This window comes from Oryza brachyantha, chromosome 3 (assembly GCF_000231095.2).
Source record: "Oryza brachyantha chromosome 3, ObraRS2, whole genome shotgun sequence".
Taxonomy (NCBI): domain Eukaryota; kingdom Viridiplantae; phylum Streptophyta; class Magnoliopsida; order Poales; family Poaceae; genus Oryza; species Oryza brachyantha.
Genome location: NC_023165.2, coordinates 22,018,748 through 22,044,580, shown reverse-complemented (window position 1 = coordinate 22,044,580; position 25,833 = coordinate 22,018,748). Strand labels below are relative to the sequence as shown.

Sequence of the window (25,833 nt, the reverse complement as noted above, 5' to 3'; positions counted from 1 at the left end):
AGGAAAGAACAACGGTTTCAACCTTATAAATGCTAAACAATCACCCTATTTTTCATTTCTGCTTACGCTTATAACCTAAATTTAAATTTTCGATCTTATTTTGGGTTGATTTTGAGGTTTTACACTGAAGTTTATTTTCCAACTTTAACTTTTATGCTGCTAAGAATACGTATATAAAATATAAAACTTTTATTTATAAAATTATTTTTTATTTGTAAATATATCGTTTAGACTTTTTACCATCACCCCCAAAGTGTTGATCGCTAAGGCACGTGTATGTCAGCACACAACGATGTGAATCTTGATCGCACATGGCGCAAAGTACGTTCACAAATACAATCCATGACAATTGCCCAACCCTTATTTTCGCTGCATTTCCGTTTTTTCTATTCTCGTGTTCCCATTACACCATTGCCAAATTATTTACATGTAAAACATTGGTTCTCCAATAGAATTGCGGATATTTAGATGCAACAATCACTGTAGATCATCACCTGCTATTGTACACGTGTTAACCATGTCGAGAAGAAAACTGAAAAAAAAATTGCCCTTGTGGGGGTAGGATTTTGATTTCTTGGGAATAACATGTTCGAATGAAGGGACCTCTCATTTAACTTATACAACGGCCATGCAACTAATTACGAGATGATGTCTAGCTACAATACATCACGATTTTCTGCAGGCCACATTGGGATTGTTGGCTACACACTCGATACAATTTCCTCACCCTACTATATACAAGGCCGAGTCCAAGACAACAACACCTGAATTGCTACTTCAGGGTCGGAACGACCAACTATTAAAGCTTCCATTCCAACATCCTGCCTGTGTAATGAAATGGTTACTTGTTATCCACCAAAACGCACGTCGACAGCAATTTGCTTGCAGATGCTGATGGCCATACATACCGTCGCAAGAATCAGATCTAGCCTCTCTCTTCATCGCTTCTCTCTACTCATGGAAATCCTCGTAAGGTGACTCAGATGACGAGTCTGAGTCACTTTGGTATGGCGTTGTCTCCCGTGGACTAGATGGCAGTGAGTCTTGCAACGTCAGGCCTGTGTTCTTCTGCCCTCTGTGACGGTGCTTTTTTGTATGCCGCCGTAAGAGCTTCTTGGTAATTGTAAGCTGTCTGCCAAAAGGGTACTCGCCGTCGCTGTCACTCCATTCGTCATGGCATTCGTTGTCTCCATCTCCCCGCATAGTTCGTAGCACAAATGCCTTCGCTTTCCGTCGTTGCGAGTTGAAGAGCCCTCTGATTGATGTGACAAATCCATCCCCTGCACCGTCACCCGGCCTCTTCAGCCATGACACAGGAAACTGATCGGGCTTCCCATGATGGTCACCGTCGCTGTCGCTCAAATTAAGATCGTGATCAGGAACAATTCCGTCATGTGTTTCCCGATTGTGGGCCTTAAACTTCTTAACCTGCTTAGAGCACAGTCCATCAGTAATCAATGACATGAAATAAAAGTGAAAATGGATAAGCTTTAGAAACTAGAGGATATTAGTGCTATCCACTTATCCAGAGAGATTTTTATCCGTTGAGCAAAAGTACAGTATTATATAAATATATAATCATAGTAAGTGGTTATCTCGCAGAGAATTTTTAAAAATAATGGGTCCATGCCGCACCATGATTATATTCCTAAATTAAATTTAGCAAAATGATTAAGCTAGCCAGTATTTAGTAATATTAGCAAAATGCTAGGAGATTAAACTCTAGCCTGAAAGCCAGCAGAGCCATTTACAATGAGGGGCAAATTGGCAATTTGTTATAAACAGGGCACATTATAGTTGAAGGCAGACAAAACCAAGGCAGTATGCCACGGGAATTCAAATGCAGAACTCATTCCAAGAGAAATAGCTAAATTCACAAGAGAAATTAAGACAGTACAGAACAAGGTTGTGCTACTAATCAGAGCAGACTCAAAAAATAGATCTCATTTGCAAAAACATATGGAAAGCTAAGCTTGCTTTTGAGAATAAAACAAGCATGAAAGTGATGCATATGTGAGTGCACAATTTGCAGCAGCTGATCAATGCTATTACAGCTTTTATACCAATTTAAAGACAAAGGAACACTTGGAAAACTTGCCTGCATTCCAGCCATCGATTTCAAGACACTCCAGATGATATGTTTTTTGACTCTTGAGAATAATCTCCTCCATGTACCAGTAAATTCTACCCGCTGGAAAGTATCCATCAGCAGCCTTAGGTCACTAATCGCAAGCCTTGATCCCTCGTATGTTACAATAAGTTCAACCTACAATGTGACCAAATCGGAAGGTAATGTTATATAGAAGTAGTTGCTAAACATGTCCAGATGCAAGATACAGAAATATATTAACCTGACTAATCTTGATGTCATGAAATTCAATCAATTTCCGAGCTCTTGTCCTTTTTTCATCATGAGATTTCCCAACTTTCTTTTCATCTTGGGATAAACGGACAGACTTGGTGGGCTTTGAATCTTTAGTTCTACTCCTGAACATCTCAGCAGCTGCAACTGAGTTCTCTGCCATAAAGTTGTTGGTATCTCTTGAGGGAACATTCGAATTGACCAGTGATAGCACATCATTATTTGTGATATTATCGACTGCACTTTCCTCCAAATTCATTTCAAATGAAGATGTTCGCCGCAGCTCTGGATGTGACCCATATACCGCATTGGACTTAGATTGCAATTTGGGTACCTGCACAATGTTCAAGCATCTGGCTAATTGCACACATTCTTGCAATACAATCACCAACACAGCGATGCATATTTTTGTACTTAGTCTTCATGCATATCCATGTAATGTAGCTCCAACTAGAGATGGGACTAGGTCACTTCTTGTGTACCAATTGCCCATTCTAACTAACTAAATTAACTAAAGAGTAAAGTGTACAGCCGGTCCTAAACTTGTTTGACCATGTCTTCTAGGTTCTCATACTCTCAAAATGCATATCTAGGTCCCATAACCTGTAAAAGTGTTTCATTTAGGTTTCAAATTGCGAAACCACCTCTATGTTCCTACCTGGTGCTGGAGTGGCATGCCATATGGAGGATGACGTGGTATCATCTTTAACTCTACAGTGACCAACTTGTTAGACATGATACCATGTCAACGTCCGTGTGGCATGCTAGGTTAGTGTCACGTAGGACCCCAGAGAGATCATGGCAGTTTGGACCTAGATGACACACTTTATTAAGTTCTAGGACCTAGATGTTCGTTTTGAGAGCATGGGAACCTAGACATGCGAATAAGTTTAGGGACTGGTTGTGCACTTTACGGTTAACTAAAACTTGCTTTTCCTAGTCCATATTGTGAATTTAGTACAGTTAGCTCAACTAGAGTGGTTCGATGGGTACCCATGGGGTGAGTGGGTGACCCATGCCCGCCCATAGCTCCAACCTAATTATTATTTCTCTACTAATTAAAATTGGGAGTCGTCCTCCCACCCTCCCGCCACGTGAGAAATTTCCTTCCCAACAAAAACAAACTGCTCCCCCAAAAAATGATGGATCCAACTTAAAAATAACGAATTATTGAGAAAAGTGGTGGATCCCACAAAAATAAACCGCTACTGATGATCCAAATAAAAACCAAACTATTGAGTAAAGACGGGATCCACATTAATATCGACTTACAAAAAAAAAAGGAATATTAAACCGGTGAAACCATTGCCCCTTTGCAACGCACAGACATGTCACTAGTCCAGTAAAAGGAGGAATTTGGGTGATGGTATGTTCTACAACCACTCCAGAGGACTTCCTGTGGTTATATATATGTGGATTGTATGTGTTGTTTGCAAGATTTTTTGACGGCATTATCCAAGAGGCAAACTATTTTTTTCTTGGTAGGGAGCTGACAAATTGATGTCATGTTCTCATGTAAACAACTTCAGACGTGTAGACAATTATGCTTTACAATGTTGTTTTAGGTATTGCAATATATTTAATTACCATCCCACGAAAGAATTTTTTTTATTTTTTAAACATTTTTAATAAATAATTTTATTACTAAACCTTGGGGAAAATTTTTTCACTGTATGAATCTTTTGGCCACGCCAGTGTTGGTGACGTGCCAAGACACTGCCACACAGCGCGGTTGGCGTGGCAGTCTTGCCACGCCAGTGTCAGTAACGTGGCAAGACAACGCTGCCAAGCCAAAAACCTTGCGTAGCAGCATTGTTTTGCCACGCCAATGTTGGTGGCGTGGCCAAAAGGTTCATCCAGTGAAAATATTTTCTCCTGAGATTTAGTAATAAAATTATTTATTAAAAAGGTTTAAAAAATAAAAAAAACTTCCCCACAAAACTCATAGGTGTTATGCTAGTATATATTTGACAGATGAGTACAAGGCTGATGATAGTTTGGGCCATATGGGAAAGAAAAAAAAAGATGTGAGCTATCGAGGAGTTTGTAAATAAGATTTGAACTGAAGCTACAGGTTAATCAAGCCACTTTCCGCACCCAACTTTAAATTAGAAAACAAATTTTGAATACAGTACTTGGCCAGAGCTCCATTCCTGTATGCACTGGGAAGACTACTGATCTGCCCGTAAACTGAAAAACAGGGTCCTATTAAAAAATGGAAAACCTAAACAGTGCACATGCACTCTTTAGGCTTAACTAGTGCACATAGTATTCCATCAACCAAGAAAGGAAAATATTCTCAACCACTTAAGTTTAAATGATTTTTTTATCTTAAATTCCTTATCTGATTTACAATCCAATTACACTGTTGTATTCATAAATCTTTACAACAATATCTTACATGATTATATTTTTTGTAAACGATTATAAATTATTTTATAATATATTTAAGTTACTTTTAGATTAGATTATATTACTTCTTAGACATATAAAAGTAAATTCAATAAAGCCTAATCGCACATATTATAAAAGTAACTTAAAACAAAAAAAGGAAAAAAAAGTTCTCATGATATTAAAAATAAATCTATTGTGGGGTAAAAACATAAGTCTATCTACAAATTAAATTTTTCAAGAAAAAAATATAGAATTAACCAATAAAGTAAACAGTTTACAACATTATATCTGTCTAAGATGTAATTTAATCAAATATAAAAGTAATTTACACATATAATGTAAATAATTTACAATATAGATATTTAAATTACTTTTATAACATGTAAATTACTTTTAGATTTGATTAAATAACTTCTTAGACATTTATAAATGTATACTTCAATAAAGTATAAAAGTACTTTATACAAATTATACAAGTAACTTTAAACAAAATGAAAGTAATTGTCATGCTTTACCAAGTCCATTGTGGGGGTAAAAAAATATGAGCCTATCTAAAAAGTACCATAGAAGTAAACTATTCACAACATTATAAATGTGTAAGAGGTAATTTAATCAAATGTAAAATTAATTTACATATATGATAAAAGTAATTTACAACATATATATTTCTTTTTATCAAAATATAACCATGTAAGGTCTTGTTATAAAGGTCTAATTGCAAAACACATAATGGTTTAATTGGATTGTAGATTGGACAAGTAATTTAAGAGAGAATTTTATTTGAATTTTAGGTGTTAGGAAATTTAGGTGGTAGTTACTTATGGCTAAGTGGTGCATATGCACTGTGTAGTCCCATCCTAAAAAAAAACCCCATAGTGTAAGTCGGCCAGTGAACACATATTAGTCTCATAGGGGGAGCATCATAATATTTTCTTAAGTGAATCACCTGTGAGTTGTCGCCGCCTTGCCAACTTGAGACATTTGTTGAAGTGGATACGTTTATACCTGATCTTCCAGGAAGCTCATGCTCTCTCACCGAATAGCTAGTAGAAGCAACAGCATCAGCACCAGTAGATATTCTTCTAGCTCTTCTGGCTCCAGTTGATGTTGAAACTCTCCAAACTTCCTTTATCCCAACAAAAGTATATCAGAGACATATATCAGAGACGATAGTTTGGGCCATATTAAATAACGATTGTACGAAGACAGCTTAGATGTTGGGAATGCGAGAGCACAAATTCTTCCTTACCTGACGCCTTTGTGAATCATCTTCCTCGGGAAAGAAATAATCCCACATCATTCTGTACATCGTTTCAGACAGATATATTTTCAGTGGATGTATCTCCACCTGCAAAGTTCAAGAGTGAATAGAACAAATGAATAATAAGTAGCAGTACAGAGATCATTTTTACATTGCTGGCCCCGTATGGGACACAGGAATTTCACAGAGAACAGTTTGATTTCAGAAGGAAGCAGGAAAATTTCCTGCATTCCAAACAAGGCCTTAGTTTCCTTTCCAGTAGAACCATGACATGCTGCAGACCTTGTAGCTAAGTAATAACTAAAAACCAGCAGTAACATTACTGCAATCAATAGCCCAACATTAAATACTCCTATCATTTACACAAAAGAAGTCGATCTGGCATGCATGCAGTCAAAACATTTTAATATTAAATATGAACATCTAGAGAATTGAAATCCATGTATGCATTGCAAAATGAATTGGTGATCACAGATTGATTACGGAAGCGCCTAAAGGTCTCCAAAATAACACTTATTTTCTGATAGCATGTAGAGAAAAACATTCTTCAGAGCAACTGAAAGAAAAATGGTAAATTGAAATGAAATGATTGACAATTACTATAACTTTTCACAATAATCGGTTTTACCAAGGCGCAAAAATAATGAATAAATGAAACACATAAAGTCACAAATTGACATTTGTTTCAAGTCAAGTCAAGGCAACCTGAAAGAGCTCAAAGAGATCAACTGGAGAATTTCCATCCTTCGGAGCACCTTGCCTCAAGTCAACACGGAGCATGAAACCTCTGTAAGTAGAATTCAGTTAATAGTCTTCATTGGTATCCCATTTCATGAAATAACTCATTCACAACCAAAAGGAGCAAGTCAGCAGAATGTGAGATGTTTACTAGTTCTTACTTTTCAGGAGGCGTATTCCACGCAGACAACAATGTATTACATTTGGCATTGGCTATACAATTCCTCACTTCAAAGCATTTAGTTGTAAATCGACCAACGCCAATGTCTTTGTAATCCCGATCAAAATCAAAACCCTGAAAAAAAAGGGGGGGAGGGGAGAGAGATCATGGTTGAGCCACAATAGCAGTAATAGGTGAAAATTTGGTTTTAGAAGCACAATGATAAAAGAGCAATTACAGCAAAAATAAAAACACAAAAACTACAAATTTAAAGATGGGAAACAAGAAGATAATTATTCTACTAAAGGTTGAACATACCATGTCACTGATCTCAGCTTCAGCAAATGTGTTCCCATCAGCAATCATGCTCCATACAACCTTGCTAATTTTCATAGAAATTCTCTTCGCGCAAGAGGGAGTTTTGTTCTTTTCTTTCTCCATCAAGCGTAGCTGTGCAGCATTCTGCAAAGCTTTTCTTAATTTCGAAGATGCAGATTTTCGAGACTTCTTGAGGTTTAGAAATTCTCTTTTCAATCTTTCCACCTGATTACAACATAATATCAATCAAATAATATAAAGAAACTACCCTACACCGAAATTTCCTATTATGTTTTATATAGGACAAGTGAAGCTCAATAGGAATGCAAAAAATATAACTAACATTCAATCTAATGCATTCATGCTAAGAGTGACAAATAATTGATTCTAACAATATACATTACTAAAAGAATACATATACATAGCCTGGCTACATGTATAAAAACTTGACCACCAGGGGAAGTTTGACCACATGTATAAAAGGCGCTCTATAGTCTATATGTATTGTTTTTATCCAAAATAACAGTGTGTAGTCAGTTAATGTCTTTAGGGAGACTTGTATATTATACACAGTATCTATGTTGGTGACAAGGAAATTACTCCCAACAGTAACAAACACAGGCTGTTTTGGTCTTTGGGGCATGCAACAAGACGATCTTCAAAAACTTTGAGCATCCATATCTTTTTAAACATTTAGAAAACATATACTCCATCCATTCCATATTATAAGACTTCATGGGTTTGTCTAGATTCATCCATGTATTAATGTATATGTTTTGTATATGTGCCTAGATTCATTAGCACATAAATGAATCTAGACAAGACCAGAAAGTCTTATTGTAAAGAAGGGAATAGATTTGATCCATGAAATTTTTGCATATGGGTTTGGCAAACAATATTTCCACAATGTTATAAGTTTATCAGGTTTTACAAATATAATAATTATTATGACAGATATTACTGGTTAGTATTGCATTGGAGACTGCCAATATCCACAAATTTTCATGACAGGAGAGAGCATGAGTAGACTTGTTTCCAGAAGTCCCCTATGTCATCATTATAATAGCTCTTATTAACACTCTTTTGGAAATAAAAGCATAAAGCAGTTTACAGAATACCATGATTTTTTTAAATCATTTATTTCATTACAGGCTATATAAAGTTAAATGTTTACCAGTAAAGATTTTCCACTGTTGATCATCCATAAACAATCATCCCTTTCAACTGAAAGGAAGCTGCTAGTATGATTGTCACCAGTTCCCATGAGGGACCTTATATCATCAAGTAGTAGTTTCCTCTCCCTTTCCTTCTGCTCAAGGTTAATTTTTGCAAGCTCCACCTCTTCTACACCATCAGGGACCATCTCATCAGCCTCTTCCTCAACATCTTCATCGTCTGATGAATAGTGTAAACTGTTTTTCCGAGGCCTATACAAGGAAGATTGATGACGATTAAGGATGGATTACAATGTACTACTCCCTCCGTTTCACAATGTAAGACTTTCTAGCCTTGCCTAGATTCATATGGATACTAATGAATCTAGAAATATATATAAATTATATGTATTCATCAATTGATGAATTTAGGCAAGGCTAGAAAGTCTTACAATATGAAACGGAGGTAGTACTAACTAGTTTAACAGGGGTTGTTCCAGTATAAATGATTATCTGAGGACATTTCACAAAATGTAATATAAGGACACAAGATAGAAATGGTACCTTGCCTGATTGACATACAAAACATATTTTGAGCTAAACGTGACAACTGAACAATGAGAAGACCCATGTGCAAGTAAACAAAATTAGTGTACACATTTCTAGATGCTTCTGTAAACACCAAGGCGATATTTATTTGATTAAGGTTAGCCTTTATGAAATAAAAGACAGCAATTTATCAAAATGAATAAATTGCTTGCGGGTTATCAAAGCTGTTAGGGTGGTCCAAATTTGCCAATCAACCCATTTAAGGGGGTCACTATACTACTAACGATGACAACTTGCATATGACCCATTCCAAGGATGCCAGTGTGGTGTGGGACAAAGTGAAAAGGAATGAATTTTTCAGCAAAAACATCCAAGTAGCATGCCCTTCATCGCAATCTCAACTTCCATCCCTGCCTTACACTCCTGGCCTTACCCTTCCCATCCTCATTCGTAGCAACACGCAATGGCCAGAGAACTTATATGAAGCAAGTCAAAGGGATGGACAAGATTGCATTATGACACCTAAATGTAAATAATCGTTCTCAGTTTATTTTTTTTATTATACTAGTTGCTTGCACAAATTTGCACTGACAACTTCAGTTGTGTCAAGCGTGTCCGATGTCATTCTGTATTTCACCAGGTTTGATGACCAAATAAGCATTTTCATATGCCTAGGGGTTGAAATACGAACATCCGTTAAAAGTTACATATACATAAAGAAAATTAACTGTTTTATCAGAAAAAAGGTCCAATAGTGATGTACTAAGAAACCATAGTCACACTCCATACACAAAACAATCTTGAAATAAACAGAACTCCACAAAAACACAATTGTTGTGCAAGTCAATTCCAGTTCAGTTCCAGTCAACAATTTACAAATGTCAAATGTTTTGCAAATTTATGGAATTGGTTAATTACAGGTTCATTTGGAACAAGCCTTTTCTAGTTCACAAAAAATCAACTCAGGCATGAAACAAAAAAAAACAAGCTACACAACTTTCAGCTGTTAAATAGCAACCGAAATCCAAACAATGCATGTACAAAATGAGTTGAGCCCAAAAGGAGAGCTTGTGTAAACCCTAGAATATTATCCCTGTTGTGGTAATTGTCAAGAAAGAATTCTTTATATGCCATTGAAAATTGATCAGTTTCCTTATATGCCACTTTTTTGGCTCTTTTCCTCCATGCCATTGTTTGAAATTTGCACCACCCATGATGCCACTACCGCCATTAAACCGTTAGTTGACTGTTAAGTCAACAGAAAAGGACGCACTTGCCCTCAAAGGAAAATTCATGACTCAAATTTTCATTTTTCATAGGCCGTATCCAATAACTCTATTAGTAGTAAGTTGTTCAATAGGTATAGCACCTCTTTAAGGGCAAATGCATTTTCTCCGTTGACTTGACGGTCAACTAACAGTTCAGTAATGGCAGTGGTATTATTGGGTGTGCAATTTTGAAACAATGGCATGAGGGGGGAGAGCCAATTTTGAGAGAAATACAAGGAAACCGGTCAATTTTCAGTGGCATATAGAGAATCAATTATCAATGGACCACCCAACCAAGTAAAATTTCATAAGTCCTTGGAAGTTGGTAGTCAACGACAAAATACAAGGGCAACAAACATAAGTGTTTCACTATCGGATAAAATAAACAGAAATTCATGAGCTCAAAAGAAATCTTACTTGGGAAGTCTTGCAAAAAGGAGATTGGTTAGAACATCTAACATAACTTGAAACTGGCGCGAAGTCATTGTTGCAGTGATGTTTGGAGAATTAAAAAGTAGCTCCTTTAATGGCTTAACCTGGACCATATAATATGATATTAATTAATCAGCAATATAATCACATAATGTAGGAGTATTTACTTTTATAGATAACAGCCTATTGAAACTCATAGCTATCGAAGTTGGCCCTTATGCTTGAACAAGTTCGGTAGCTTTACCTTCAAGTCTGCAGTTCCACCTTTGTGCCTAGTGTAACGGAAATACATCTCGCAAGGCATGAATACTCTCTCTAACAAGGCACCTGTGCGCTTCAATTTCTCGGAACTACCAGGAATCTCAGGAAGCCATTGCAGGCCAGCACCTGGGTCCACATCAGTCGGTGCAACATGAGCTTGAACATCTTCAAGAAGCACTGCGTAATCAGTCCTTTGCCAGGTCATTTCAGGTTGTAACTCAGGAATTTGTACACTGCTTGCCCCCAATGCTTGCTCTAGCATTTCTTTCCCAACATGCACAACTGAATGGAATGAACGAGCCAGCACACGCCCACTGGCTGCAGCAAGTAGAAACCTACCCTGGTAACAGAAAATAGATCTAGTTAGTTTGTTTGTAGCAATAATACCATCATCCAAATGAGCCTATTACATAACAATTAACTTCATAAGTCTTTTCCCTAGAGCCTTACCAAAAAGGGGATATAAAGAGCTCATATGCATGCACAGACACCCAGAACCCAATAGAAGCTAAATAAAGGGTCAAAGAGATACAATGCAGCCTATAGTGCCTATTTGAGAAAAAAAATGATCACCCTGACATCAGCAAAGGTTATCATTAGAACACCTATGGTGCCTATTTGCGAACAAATGTTTGATACAAGCCAAAGTGTAGTTTAGTCATTCCCACAGTCAATCATGTCTGGGTAATCCTGTTCTCTAATGTGAAATGCTAAATGTAAAAAAGCACATACAGCACAAGATTGCTGATGAAATATTTAAGCTTAAAATACAGTGGATTAAATGAAATATTTAAGCTTAGAATACAGTGGATTAAATGGAATATTTAAGCTTAAAATACAGTGGATTAAATGAAGGATAAAATGCAGATTATTCACCTAGAATCAGCCAAAATTATGGCAGGCAAAAATTTACAACGGCACACATGATATTATTCTTCATCATTACACAATATTATTTAGAATAGAAAATCGTAAAACGTGAACTTAAAAGAAACACATTTCTTAAGTTTCTTAAGAATCACTTACATTGGCTTCTTCAGAATGTAGGTTGAATTGGGGTGTAATAACATTAACCATGAATTGCAGATTCCCTCCTTTATCTGAATCATCAAAAAGGCCATGCTTCCCTGCAATATTACCAGACAAATTCAGATCAAATCCAAAGGTAACAGAAATACTCCCTCTGTCCCAAAATGGAAGCATTTCTACAGGCTTTTACAGGAATTAAGTAGGTAAAATTGAATGGTGGGAAGCTGTGATTGGTTGAGAAGAGAAATTAGATGGAGATATTAAATGGGAGATGGTTGTGATTGGTTGAGATGAGAGGGTTAGTGGAGAAATAGCTATATTTTGGGACAAATTTGAACTCTAGAAATAGCTACATTTTAGGACAGGGAGTATAATAACTTAAATAGCTTTTAGTTTCCAAATAGCTCAAGTGCACAAATAATATAAGTTAAACCTGTAACTTCCAGTTACAGCTAAGACAAGCATACCAGCAATATCAGCGGAAAAATTGGCTTTACTATGTAATGGGGAAGTAGAGCCCAGAGCCTCAACATGTTGCCCTGAAGGAGAACCAACATGGATAGAAGAGGTAGTATCTTGAGTTAGTTTAGAACCCTCAGAAATCTGCCTTTGCTCAATCATCTTCCTTTGAAAATATTGCCGCGACGGAGAGGGCTTTGAAGGCTCAAATGCTTTGGAAATTCCTCCAACCCATGACCAAACCGCGTCACGGTTCTCAATAGTCCATAAAAGCCTTAGGCCATAGACAAAAATTCGTTGACAATTGTCTGCTAACACCACATTGAAACCATCATCATCATCGCTAGGCTCAGAAAGAGTGTGGTCACTTTCACTGCCATTCTCAAACTCAGATCTAACATATGTTATCTCAAGATTCCTACCAGCATCCTGCCATTCCATAAGTCTTGCAGGATCCGCCTTACGAGCATGTCTTCTTATTGTGAAATAATCACAAGATAAGAGGAAACCATCTTCATGCTTATCCTGGAAATTGCCCGTACTGCCTCTATCATAAACAACTTTTCCCAGCTGTGTAGTTGTCTTTAAGTTAGATACAGTTTCAGCTGAAGACAAGTTTATTTCTCGCGTGATATAAACTTCTGGTTTGTAAAGGTCAAGACCGCGGTAAACAAGATCTAGAGATTCACGCTTACAATCAAATGTGTATTTCTGTTTACCCCGACTATAACATAACTCATACTTCAACCTTGACATTTTAAAGGTCAAGCCATTAGCAGGATCATCCTCAGTTAAGGTTGCATGTCTTATGCAACAGGGAGTAGCATCAACACGGAAAAAGAACTCAACCAAAACTTTATCCAGTGAGAGGTTACCAGATCTAGCAGCTCGAGGAATTTTATAGCGAGGCCATCTCGAAAATGAACGCAGTTTGTGAGGAGGGCTATAATTTAAGCTCCACCATTTGAAAACCCAAGCAAGGTCATGGGCTCCCAGATTCATGGTAGGGAATTCAACATCCGCCAGCTTGGAACGACTATCAGAGATGAATCCGCATGGCATTGAACTGTTTCCATAATTAGAAGATAATGCGTCATTATCACGTTGTACTTGTAAAGGTCGAAGGGAGAAGTTCCACCTAAGTGAGAGATAAGTGGATCGAAATGGATCATAAACTTTCTTCCTTGTCTCACCCTCAACGGGGAGTGCATGCAAATAATGATTCAATGGACTGCCAGATTCACACTGCCAATCAATAACCACATTAAGTGAGAACAATGGAGCATAGATAAAAGGTATGGGCTCGCCAGATGGAACTTTTAAGCTGCAGTTCTTCATCATACTTGCTAAGCTACTGATATACATCTTGAATTCCTTTGCAGAAATATCTACATGCCCATCGGTTTGCTGGATCTCCATGTATTCTGAAACAATTTGGAGCCTGTCCACCTTCTCATAAGGATTTGTTGTTGCTAGGAACTTCCATGTGGTTTCATTGAAGTACAAAACTATTTTTCCATGGATGTAGTATCTCATGTCATCCCACCATGGCAAGCTGCGCTCCTTTTTAGGTGGTTGGTTTGTGGGGCCAGAATTTTTAACTCTGGTGCTAAGATTAACCCTCCTTAGGGCTATTTGAAATGCATAACTTATGTCAGCAAAAGATGGCTCATAACCAACACCAAAGGAAATCTCCCCCCTCTGGAAATAAATAGGTAAATTTGAATACATTTTAATTGCTGGTGTGGTACCACTGGCAGAACGTAGCATCGTGACCTTGTGCCATCTTCCAACATATACATCTTGCTGTATTTGGGGTTGAAAACATGTTGCCTGGAAGTGGACACAATGAGAAACTTATCACTAAAGAAACTCACATCCAAATATGTAGCAATTATGTATAACTAAATAGCAAGTTTTCCAAATAAGTATTCCATTTCAGCATATATTTGCAGAGATCAAACTGCTAACAATGGGCTCAATTTGTCTTCATATAAAAGATGCTTTTGATAAGATGGCCTTCGAAGGAAAGAAAGTAATGTGATACATTATCTGTAAAATACAGCTTAGTAACTGACTCATGCATCGCGAAACAAAGGTGGTACTAAAATGAACAGGTCTGTTTCCCTGTCCCTCAATTCTTGACTCGGTTTAGTTTCTATCCCTAGATAACATAATTGCAGACTGCCTGCATGTTTTATCAGATGAATTAGATCATAAAACAGAAGCTGCATAGCTGCCAGTCGACGTTTATAGTAAAGGACTTGACAACAGATAATATAGAAACAAAAGAAACAGTATATTTGTGAACAAGTCCTTCCATCATAGAATGTAAGGATTCTAGGGATGAATCTGGACAATTCAAAATCCCTAGGTAACCAGCAAGGTACAAGAAACCCAAGGAGACACTATATTCAAAAATCAACTGGTTTTTCATTTCAAACTTGAAAAATGTTAGATTTAGTTTCAGTTTCTGTTCCTGAAATGAAGCGGAGTTCTCCTGTGTTTTTGAGGAAAAAAGTCCCTACGGTAACCAGCAAGTTACAACTTACAAGAAACCCAAGGAGACACCATATTCAAAAATCAATTGTTTTTTCATTTCAATCTTGAAAATTTTAGATCTAGTTTCAGTTGCTGTTCCTGAAATGAAACGGAACTCTCCTGTGTTTTTGAGGGAAAAAAGTTCTGTTTCTGTTCCCACCAGCAACCAGCCTTGACAAGGAATGGTTTTTAAATTGGCATTTGCAAATAATTTCAGTAAGCACTGGACTGCGTACCATTGCTTAGGTCATTTCCACAAAGAGGGCTCCTATTAGTAATATGTAGCAGCAGAATACATATGCATATTTATGAATTTTACATGAAGGAATATAGATGGGTGTCGTAAGTGCAAAGTTTATCTTAGTGTAGCGGTGCTGCCATAGGCTGGCAGAATTAGAAGTACCAACTTAGTTCCAATGCTTAGCTATGCATGTGTTATAAGTTAACATAAGTTTCTAGAACATACATACTGATGGTCTTATCAAAGTACTAACAAGGAGCAGTAAGAAAAGGGAATGACATCACAAGAAGAGAGATATATAGAAAGCTATAAGCATGCATGCACAACATGGTGATACACATGTGCAAAGAATGAATTGATGGACCTGACCTGCTGAGCAAGAACAACACGACCTTGGCATTGCCCAGTGGTTGCGGAAAACAGAGGAGAAGTATAATCTCTCAGTTGTATGACCAAGGAACCTACAAGCACAGCAATATCACTCCCATATAACCGGGAGAATGGTATGTCTTTCTCCTGACAAACAGGATCAAGCCCCTTTATGAATTCAATCATTGCTACCTCTCCACCATCTATCCTGGTCAAAGTAACATCCAGTTCAGAAGCAGAAAGTGAAAGAAGTGAAGCTCTACGCGAGCTTGGTTTAAATCCAGCTTGAAAACCCTCTGAACATGCTCCTGACCCTTCTGCAGATTCCATTTTCTGGCAAGCAGTATAATAAGATTGAAAAGCTTGCTTATGGATTTCATCATACAATCTTTGAAGAGCTGCGGTGTCATGCATGTCAACCTCAATGCCATCGTTAAGAAGCTTCCCCTTGGAGCTGCAATGATTAGGATCTACGCTTCCTGATATAGCCTCTTCAAGAAATTTCAACCTAACTCCCAATTCACAGACTTTGTTTCTCATCAGATGGTAATGTTCATCAAGCCAGCCTTGAATGGGTTCCTCCTCTATTTCTGCTGTAAGTTTACGTAACACAAACTTTACAGATCCAAAGTTGGTGGAACCAGACTTAACCTTTCTTGGGTTTTCTTTGCCATCTGGAAACATCATATTTTTCTTGGCAGCAGAGATAAGCTTTAGGGCACGAGTCATATCTTCAACAGCATCCTCTATAGCACGCAATGGCAGCCTATATGGCATGCAGATATGGACATCTAACCCTTGAACAACCCAATCTCTTTTGGATGATGACTCAACCTTTGCATCAAGCAAACTACTGGTGCCAAAAGGAATACAGGAGATCTGTATCCGTGTGCTCTTCATAACTCTGGCACCATTAAGACTTAGAGAAAGGCCTTCAGACAGTACACCTATCTTAATATTTTCAGTAAAAATAGATTGTATATGCATGTTTGCTTCAACACCATCTGCAAGCTCAGCAGATACTCTCAGCAACTCCACATCGACAGCAAAAATGGACCCTCTTTTGTCGGACTTCTGAGGTTTTCCTGAGCTAGTAGATACACTGTCAGGTTCATTCTCACTTATATTGCCAAATTCAGTATCGATTGGCTTGTTGTTATGTAGACATTTCTTGATGCGGATGAAGGTCTCGAGTATTGCTAAATGTGCATCAGGCTCCCATCTAAAATTAATATCTGTTGCCCTAAAGAGGGAACAAGCAGGAACATCTGAAAGGCCACCAGATCGGCGAACAATTTTAGCATTCTGCATATCTAATAGTGTCACTTTGATGTTAGAGCTAAGATCCTCCTCATAGATTGCCTTCACCCGCTCCAGCTCAGCTTCTGTTGACCTTTTCTCCTTGTTTATACACACCGAGAGATGAGAAATAGCTACAGATGCAGAGAACATCAAGTTGCGAGACCTGCCTGGTAGTTCTGACGTTACATTTGCCAGGCGAGGTGTACCATCAGCAGACACAGTAACAAGTACTTGACCACCTTGAGAGCCATAATTGACACGCTTTGGATCAGCAACAGGCATATTTACTACATTTGCATCACCACAGTAAGTAATTGAGAATTTCTGTATGCTTAATTTCAAAATTTCCACACCTTTTTTCCTCCTTTTCTCTCTGTGCTCCAAAGTCTTCTCTTTTGAACTTCCACGAGAGCCAAGGCTCTTAAATAGAGTCCTAAAGGTCATCAAATTGAGCACAGCAGACTCCAAATGCTTAAAGCCAAATTTTACACATATGCCACTGATATCAATGGAGAATACCAGAGTAAGTCTACTAGTTTCAACCATATCTTGGATCTCAGGCCCCCTGTATCCCCAGTCAAGACTTACCCGAGCAATGTGCATTAAGGAACCAGAGTAAGTGTCAACCCCAAATATGTTTCCCTTTAAAAATTCTTTGTATTCATCTTGCATGTGCAGTTGCAATTCACCAAGCTCTGTATGTATCTGAATACCCTTGCTTGCGATGTTATTTGCATACAGATGAGATGATTGGGAACAGACCTGGGAAATGAGAAAAGAATCAAATCAAATGGAAGATAGTGTTTACATTTATACGTTCAAGAATTAAAACAATTATAAAAATAAGTTTAATGAATGATAAATGGTAGTAGTAGATTAATAACCAAGTAACCTTAGAGGAATCTATAACCTACTACTCCCTCCGTCCAGAAAAATTAACTTTTGGGGATGTATCTGAACAACTACTTGTCCAGATTCATCCCTAGAAGTTGATTCTCTTTTGGGACGGAGGGTGTATGTAACATGAGAGTTATTAATACAGAAAGTAAAAGACAAATAAGTGACACATATTGTATATGGACTTGGCCCATATGCATGCAGTGTCTACAAAGAAGTAGTAAAGAAGTCCATAAACTACTCCCTTCATTCTATATTATAAAACTTTCTGGGTTTGCCTAGATTCATCCATGTATCAATGTATATGTTTTGTATCTGTCTAGATTCATTAGCACACAAATAAATCTAGGCAAGCCAGAAAGTCTTATAATGTGGAACGGAGGGAATACTGAACGCCAGCAGCATTCAGTGACTAGAGCCCCGAAAGAAATTGTGTGTTGGGGCATGCTAAATCCAGCAAACTATCACTGTTAAGTGGGATAGGTCATAATCTTGGTGTTGAATGGAAAGAACTTACATGGTACAAAACCAATCCATTAAGATTGTAAAGCATTATGGACATTTCAGGAGCAGAAACTGTACAGGTCCACATAATTAGCTTGGTGTCCTTTTTTTGAGAAATTCCTCGGTGAGAATTCTCCTTTGAAATCTTCATTCCTTTGTTTTTCAAATAATGAAGATGTATCCATGGCATCAATCTGCTTAACATAAGATTGCACTGTGTACCACCAAGCTTGGCATCGATCTCAGCTCTGATTGGAAGAAATGGCTGGAAGAAAGCAATATTTTATAGCTGTCAAAAACAAAGACAGATGCATAATTATCCACAAATAACAGTATGGCATTCTTACATCAATAGGAATATCCAAAGAAGCTCCAGCTGCCACTTTAAGCACTTCTAACAGAGAACTAGAGCCTTCCCTCACCAACTGAAAAGTAAACAAAATAAACAGTTCTGAATGAAGATTAGAAAATGGTAGAATAACATAGGCATTAGATAAAGCACTAAGAGATTTACATGAATCTCGCTGAGATCAATTTGAACATCAAAATGGGGTGTGGCTTCATCTACATCATCCTGTGGCAGGGACTTTGCACTAGTAAATTGGATCCCCATAATATTGTTATCAACACTAAGTCCTTCACCCAGGTGTGTGAACTTCACATCAAGCTTCGGCACACTGAAGCTAATCTTCCAAAGAACAAAGACAATATTTAGCAAAACTTTTCAGGCACAGACAAACAAAGAGTTAAACAACAGCAGAAGGGGCTACAGAAATATAATTACAAATTGCTTAAAGAATGCTAGTCTATTAAATGATTTCAACTGTCAACAGAGGAACTGTGTAGTTTAGTTTCACTGGTAACATGCCCCTGCATTGCAACGGGCATATACAATTGTGAGGATGAGCTACACCGGCCCATAGAGAAAGCAGCACTTTTTTAACATGGGCCCATAGGAGAAAGGGAGTGTTTTTTAACCAACCTCTTGTGGTTTTTTTTTATGGTTTTGTCAGGAGAATTGGCTTTCTTGTGAGGGAGCGTGCGGGGGCGCTACGCTCAATATGGGGGAGGGGTGAGCAGATGGACGACTATGCTTTTAAAGTAGTAGGGATACATTGGAGAACATCAAAAGCAAACTAATTTATCACAAAACCATCAGCTAAACTAATGATCACAGCAAGACCCAGCACATTTTCGCCAGCGATTAATGAACTTAAGAACCTCCTGGCTAGTCTTCACATACTCCTCCAAAACATCAGCAAGACATGCATGTCAAGCATGTCATCAAGAGCATGTGTAACTTGAATTTTTTGAAAAGGCTTTTTGAGTGGATTTTTTTCAAATCAAAAACTATGTTTGGCAAACTACAGAAACTGCGGTTCTTTTCATCCAAACACATCAGTTTTATGTACAATGGTATCCATGTAGAATCTGAAACCATAACCTTCTCTAGAAACTCTATAAGTATAATGTATCCAAACAGGCCCCTTGTATTTCCAAGAGTACCGAAAGCATGCTAATATTTCCAAGCCCTCCCTTCACATGATGACATGTTAGTTTCTTTTTTTTTATTTTCTAAGAAGAAATAATTAAATATACTGCTAATATGAAGCAACGATTTCAACAAAATAGTTTAGAAAGAAAAGAAAATATATAATATGAGTTACTACAGGTGAAATTCCAAATGATATTTAACAAAAAGCACGGGTTGCAAGAACACATTGAAGTTATTGCAGCAAATGAATTAAAACCCCCACAGATTGTAGAAATATTCGCACTTCAAAATCTCAGTACTAGCAAACCTTATTCGGAAATGCAAGGATCTGTTTCTTCAATGATGGTAGAATGGATTTGCTCTTTGATGTCTGGTTCATTGCTGAAGCATCTGGGACATCTCCACCATTCTCAGAGCCACTACAACCCTCTGGGTTTGTATGTTTCTTGCGAAAGAGTCTTTCATCAATGTTGGCAGTAATAACCCCACATTTCACTTCGAGGTTAACAATTTTTACACCCCTCTCCCTGCCAACCGCTAATAATTAGTAACTACTAAATACAGGTGTAGAAATTAAGTAATATTGAAGCCTTAGATATGGTAGGTGTCCAATATGAAGATTGGACAGAAATTTATCGGTGCTCAAGTTCTCAGAACATTGTTGCTATTCCATTCATAGGCACAGACTGGGCCCAAATATATCAGCTACCAAAAGAAAAGGGACTTACTTTTCATGGCCAAAGTCACAAGTAACGAACAAATCTTCACAAACAAATGGAGCAACAACTTTCTCTGAATTAAGTAGAGATATTTGATCAGACTGGAAAGCATCAAGCTGATTACAGTTGCCCAGCGGATCAGCAGTCAACCCCAAATCTCCATAGTGTACATTCAAAGGTACAAGATGTAACTTAACACCAAGAATATGATTAGGTCCAGCGATTTTAAATGTGTCCACCTTTAACTCTTTAATGTCAACAGCACCACTTTGTACCTACATTATTGATGTCAAACAAAGAGAAACAATAAGTAGCAGCATGGACAGCTAAGAAAGTGCACCATTTCAGATGTGGAATGATTGAGTGGTAAAATACATCCAGCATTATTGTTGGATTACGCCTACTGCTGTGCTGATATACTTTTTGAGGATAAGAATTACATATAGAAGACAGATCACTAGATTTCTCTTAGAAGAACTGTTAATTAGATAGCTCAAAGCTCCAAAAATCTTAGAAGCTCATTACTTCTTTTTTTTCTGGTAATTCCATGTTGTTGCTGAACGATCTTGTACTAAAAGAACATAGAAGCACATGCATAAAGAGCTGCAGAAAAGAATCCTGGAAGTAACAAAGGAATACAATAAAAACTCTTGGACCCCACCTTTTCAGACCCTGGAAAAAACAGCCCAATCTTTGCTCACATCTCCCACTGCTAACTTAGGCATCCATGACAATCAAGTTCAACATCCAACTTTCTATGTCCAATGCAATAAGGATACAATCATACAATATGGATCATGTTAAAAGGTCCAAAGTCAGGCCACTGCTGCTCACTGACAAACAGATAATTTGCCAGTGTACTTCCCCCATCCAAGTGCCACTGGACAACTGTAAGCATCAAGCAAGCTTGCAGTTCTTCCTTTTTAAGGATTACAAGCCCCATGCCATTTGCCTCATAGTAATTAAACCCACAACCCTCTGTATTCCTCCTACCAGACTCTAACAATGTTATTCAAAGCAAATCCCATATACCCCCTCAGGGATCGCTAACTATGAAGCACTGCTATTACTCTAATTCAGCTATATGTGTCAAAGAAATTCGGGTTATCTTATACTTAAAGTAAGAAGAAAAAATGAATGATCTTCCCAAGAACTCTGGGATACAGTCCATAGATCAAGGCCCTATAATGGCGCACAGCACTCACCCTATCATATCCATTTAGGGCCTCTACACAGCATATGCACCTCCCACAAAAAACATCACCCACATGGGAGAAAAAATATGCAGCAATGACTAAACAAGTCAGATTTTCCTACAGGGACAATGAACAGTGGTACTCTAGAAGCAGTAGCTAACAGTGCTCTAGATCCGAGTATAGCTCCTCTTTATTTCCCTCCAATCCTTTCTTCAACATACAGGGGATGTTTGGTTTGAAGCCAAATCTTGCCATACCAAAATATTGGCATTTTGAATATTCCCTCCATCCCAAAATGAAGCTACTTCTACCAATCAAGCTTTGTCCCAAAATGAAGCTATTTCTCGACCTATCCCGTCAACTCAACCAATCACAAATTCACAACCATCTTCCATTCAACTTCTTCACCTACATTCTCTTCTCAACCAATCACAACAACCTTCACTCAATCATTTTCAACTACTTTCTTAATTCCTGTGCCCAGCTCCAAAAACGCTTACATTTTGGGATGGAGGAAGAAGTAAATTGGTTATGTTTGGTATGTTACCAATATTTGCCTATGAGATACATAGGTTGTCAAATTATTGACATTGACAAAACTTGCCAATGATTTGGCATGGTAGCAAACCAAACAAGCTCACAATACCCACATGAGTCCCAACTTCAGAAACAACCAACACATAAGGTCACTCCGCTTCAGAGTGTGTGAACAAAGTAAGCAATAAAAGGTAATCTAACCATCTAATCTTGCTAGTATTACTTTCTCAAAAAGCACGTTCAACATGTTAGTATGGATATGACATATTTTGGGGGGAGAACTTCTATCTGAAGGCGGATAGAAATTTCGAAGATAGGACATTACCAGGACAAAGTGTTACCTTGATCAGCAGATCTGTCACAGATATTGACAAAAGTCTAGCCATGCTTGAAGTAATCAACCATTTCCCTTTTCCTGTGGAGCGCGGCTTTCCTGGCTTGCTTATTTTTTTTCCTTTTGAATATGATCTTGTTACAATTTCAAGATCATTTATTAGCAATTGTAGCTTTGGGTCTTTGGATATGAAACCAAAACTTAGTTTGACCAATGACTTCCGGAAACTTAGCTTTATTTCACCAATTGAAATAGATTCAAGAGAACCCTGCAAAGAAGAATTAGGATATTGTGAAGTGTAGACAAAAAACAGCAAACAGAATAAAATTTCAGAGGAAAATATACTATGGGAGGAGGTCTACATTTGGCTTCTCAACTCTTTCTAGATTAAATAAACATCCTCAACTCCCAAATCATTAACTTTGCATCCCCCAACTATGCTAATAAGTCAAATACTGGCTGCATAGACAATTTATGGCTGGCGTGGCTGCCACATCATAATTGTTTGCCGCGTCCTTTACCATGCTATCATCCTGACTCTATATGTCAAACCCTTCTCCACTTCTAATCCTGCCTCCATATGGAGTAAAATTGACTGGAGCGCAACATGCCTGCTAGCATGGGAAAATTGATGATTGGGATCTCACCAAAAAAAACAGCCATAAAACCAGAAATTGGCAACTTTGCTATCATTTTTAATAGTTGGGGGTGTAGGTTAACAGTTTTACAGTTGATAGTGAACTTTTTGAATCTTGAAAGAGTTTTGGGGCCAAAACTGAACCTTTTCCTGAAAACTTTATGCACATCAATACTTGAGGTAGGCAAAGAATTGCCGTACGAAACAAGTAAAATGTCTCCTCTGTTGCAAAGACTTTTAGTTTAAAAAAGGAATAGAAAATAAATGGACTACATGTTCAAGGTATACATGCAACCATCTTCCTAATATCCATGCTATTTATTTGCATGCTTAAGTGTTCTTAGGATAGAGTAAATAGACAAAGTTGTATGTTGAAGTAGCTAATGAACTAATCAGAACCTTTGTATCAGAAGGTATGCAATTTAAGAAGTCGAGTGGTATCAAGCAACAACAGAGACACAATCCAAGAAAAGCACTGTTCAATTAGCTGTATATAGCACAAATTTGGAAACCACTAGATAATAATATCTGCTTTAAAAGTGCAAGAAAACAATGACAAAGACATTATAGAGTAGCAAAAGGAGTAGCACCAGACTACATATAAATGAAAGACATCAAAGCAAGATGTTACAAATTAAAATGAACTGACAATCAAAGGGCACAAAATTATGAACGCCCAAACCTAGGCCACTTGGCAGCATAAGATGAAAGACAAACCTTAGAGAATTTGATTGTTACATCGCGCAAGCAGTTGAACCCAGCAACTCGAAACCTAACAGAGGCATGTAGTATGCGGCTCAAGAACCAAGCTAACAATCGCGACGCGAATCTGCAACAAATGCAAATACAGAAATGTTGAGCGGACATTTCAATGAATACTTTTGGTAGAAAACAAAAAAAAAAGATGAATTAAATGTGATAGGTCGCAGGGAATCTGGATTTGATCGGCATCTTGATCGCAGGAATATCATATTTCTCTCCTTTGAACGCTTAGGGTGAGATTGGTGACAAAATTATACTCCCTCCGGTTTTAAATGTTTGACGCCATAACTTTTGGACACAGGTTTGAACATACGTGTTATGCCAAAAAAAAAAGTTATGCAAATATCATTTATTTTGTTATGGTTTGTTTTATCATCACAAGTACTTTAAGCATGATTTATATTTTTGCATATTCACACTAAACCCTCTCAACTCTTCTCAAATATAAGTCACTTAGAACTTCGTCACTTTGGCTCTTTTACTGCCTCCTTTAACCTTGTAAAGTAAGTGTTACAACCCTCATGCACAAGCGACAAAATGACTCATCTTCTCCAATGCAGGTATAAAATGAAGGGTGACAAGGTCTTTTATCTACTAATCTTAATTCTTGCTCACAAGTCCAAACAGTTTTTATTTTCAACAGGGAGATATATTAAGCATACCAAAACATCTTGCCAGTACTGAATACCGACAGGTGACTAGTGAGAACCATTATAGCTAGATGCAACCCCATGCATTGTAGCGGGATATCTTGTTAAAGACTTAAGAATGGTTGCGAAATGTATGGAAAACTAATTGTGATAAAAAAAATATTAGAGAAATTAAGACATGCGAGATGGGAGTTCATCTAAGCCTAACCTCCAATTTAGGCCTAGTTACTCGTATCTGTGGGCCTGGTAATCTAAAGGTAGATATGCTAAGAGACACATTGACCCAACAGTTGAAATCTGTTGACGATGTGGCTCAACGTGGAGGCTTCTTTATAGCAACTATTGCTTAGTGAACTGTAACTATAAAGAAGCAAAGGATTTTGCAGTTGAACAGGTCCAGATGGGGAAACAAGTAAACAACTAGATCAAAGATACCAAGCATAATTGAAAGAAACAGCATGCCATATTGGTTATCTAGTAACTCGAATTGCTGATACAGACAACTGGCAGGAACATATAGAAACTAAAATTCTGTTTAGCTGGAAAACATAACTCCATTTTTGAAGTATTTCCAGTGCAGGAAAGGACAAAAGCACCTAGGCCCTAGGCAAACTATTCTGGCCACAATGCAGGCAGTACGGTTGGAGCATTCGACAGAACCCCACCTGTGCCTTGAACCTACCGATCAAAGCTCAATACGCGCCACGAACGATCGCGGGCGGTGTGATCGGACTACTCAGCACATGCTGCTCCGACCGAATGGCAAAGTTGGCCCAACTCCCCAAGTGTGCCGTCGAGCATTAGAAGTACTCGAGAACTTAACCCATCACAAAACCCCCCCAAACCCAAACAACGAATCTCCCGGACGAACTATCAAACCAAACCCTACGAGACTATACTTGTGCTAGCGGAATACGAGCAAAATTAACGCCGGAGAGGCTTAATTTACTACGCGGCTGCAGCACCAAGCAACCGTGGCCCTCGTAAACGCTCGAACCGAAAAAACAAATGAGTGATTCCGATGCCCCCAATTCCCCAACCCAAAAAAACGCCGGCGCCTCAGCGGGATCGGCTTACGTGAAGACGACCCATCCCACGACGGAGACGGCGAGGAAGACCGAGAAGAACTTGACCGGCGACGACGCCATCTGCCCGCACAGAGAGAGCGAGAGAGAGAGAGAGACAGCGCTCGACGGGATCCGCGGTCAGCCCGCCCGGATCCGGGCAGCCGCCATGGCGCGCCCCCACCACCACCACCGACGCG

The 25,833-nt window shown here is 38.1% G+C and overlaps 1 protein-coding gene across 2 annotated transcripts; it reads right to left on the bottom strand.

The window, feature by feature from the left end:
- Positions 1-533: 533 nt before the first annotated feature.
- Positions 534-25,833, bottom strand: LOC102718536 (protein SABRE). 2 transcript variants are annotated; one of them, XM_006651626.2, is made up of 22 exons: positions 25,647-25,833; positions 23,875-23,986; positions 22,528-22,788; positions 20,463-20,728; positions 20,042-20,261; positions 18,754-18,927; positions 18,587-18,664; positions 18,253-18,504; positions 15,537-17,600; positions 12,394-14,218; positions 11,924-12,024; positions 10,881-11,237; positions 10,622-10,740; positions 8,408-8,660; positions 7,234-7,458; positions 6,917-7,050; positions 6,723-6,804; positions 6,006-6,104; positions 5,703-5,882; positions 2,352-2,696; positions 2,099-2,266; positions 534-1,428 (listed from the first exon to the last, which is right to left on the bottom strand). In XM_006651626.2, exons 1-22 carry the CDS (start codon positions 25,715-25,717, stop codon positions 952-954), a joined length of 7,863 nt encoding a protein of 2,620 aa, XP_006651689.1. In that variant the 5' UTR covers positions 25,718-25,833; the 3' UTR covers positions 534-951. The 2 variants fall into 2 exon arrangements, with proteins under 2 accessions (XP_006651689.1, XP_040377860.1); XM_040521926.1 differs by lacking the exons at positions 20,463-20,728; positions 22,528-22,788; positions 23,875-23,986; positions 25,647-25,833 and having other exon boundaries at positions 18,754-18,922; positions 20,042-20,129.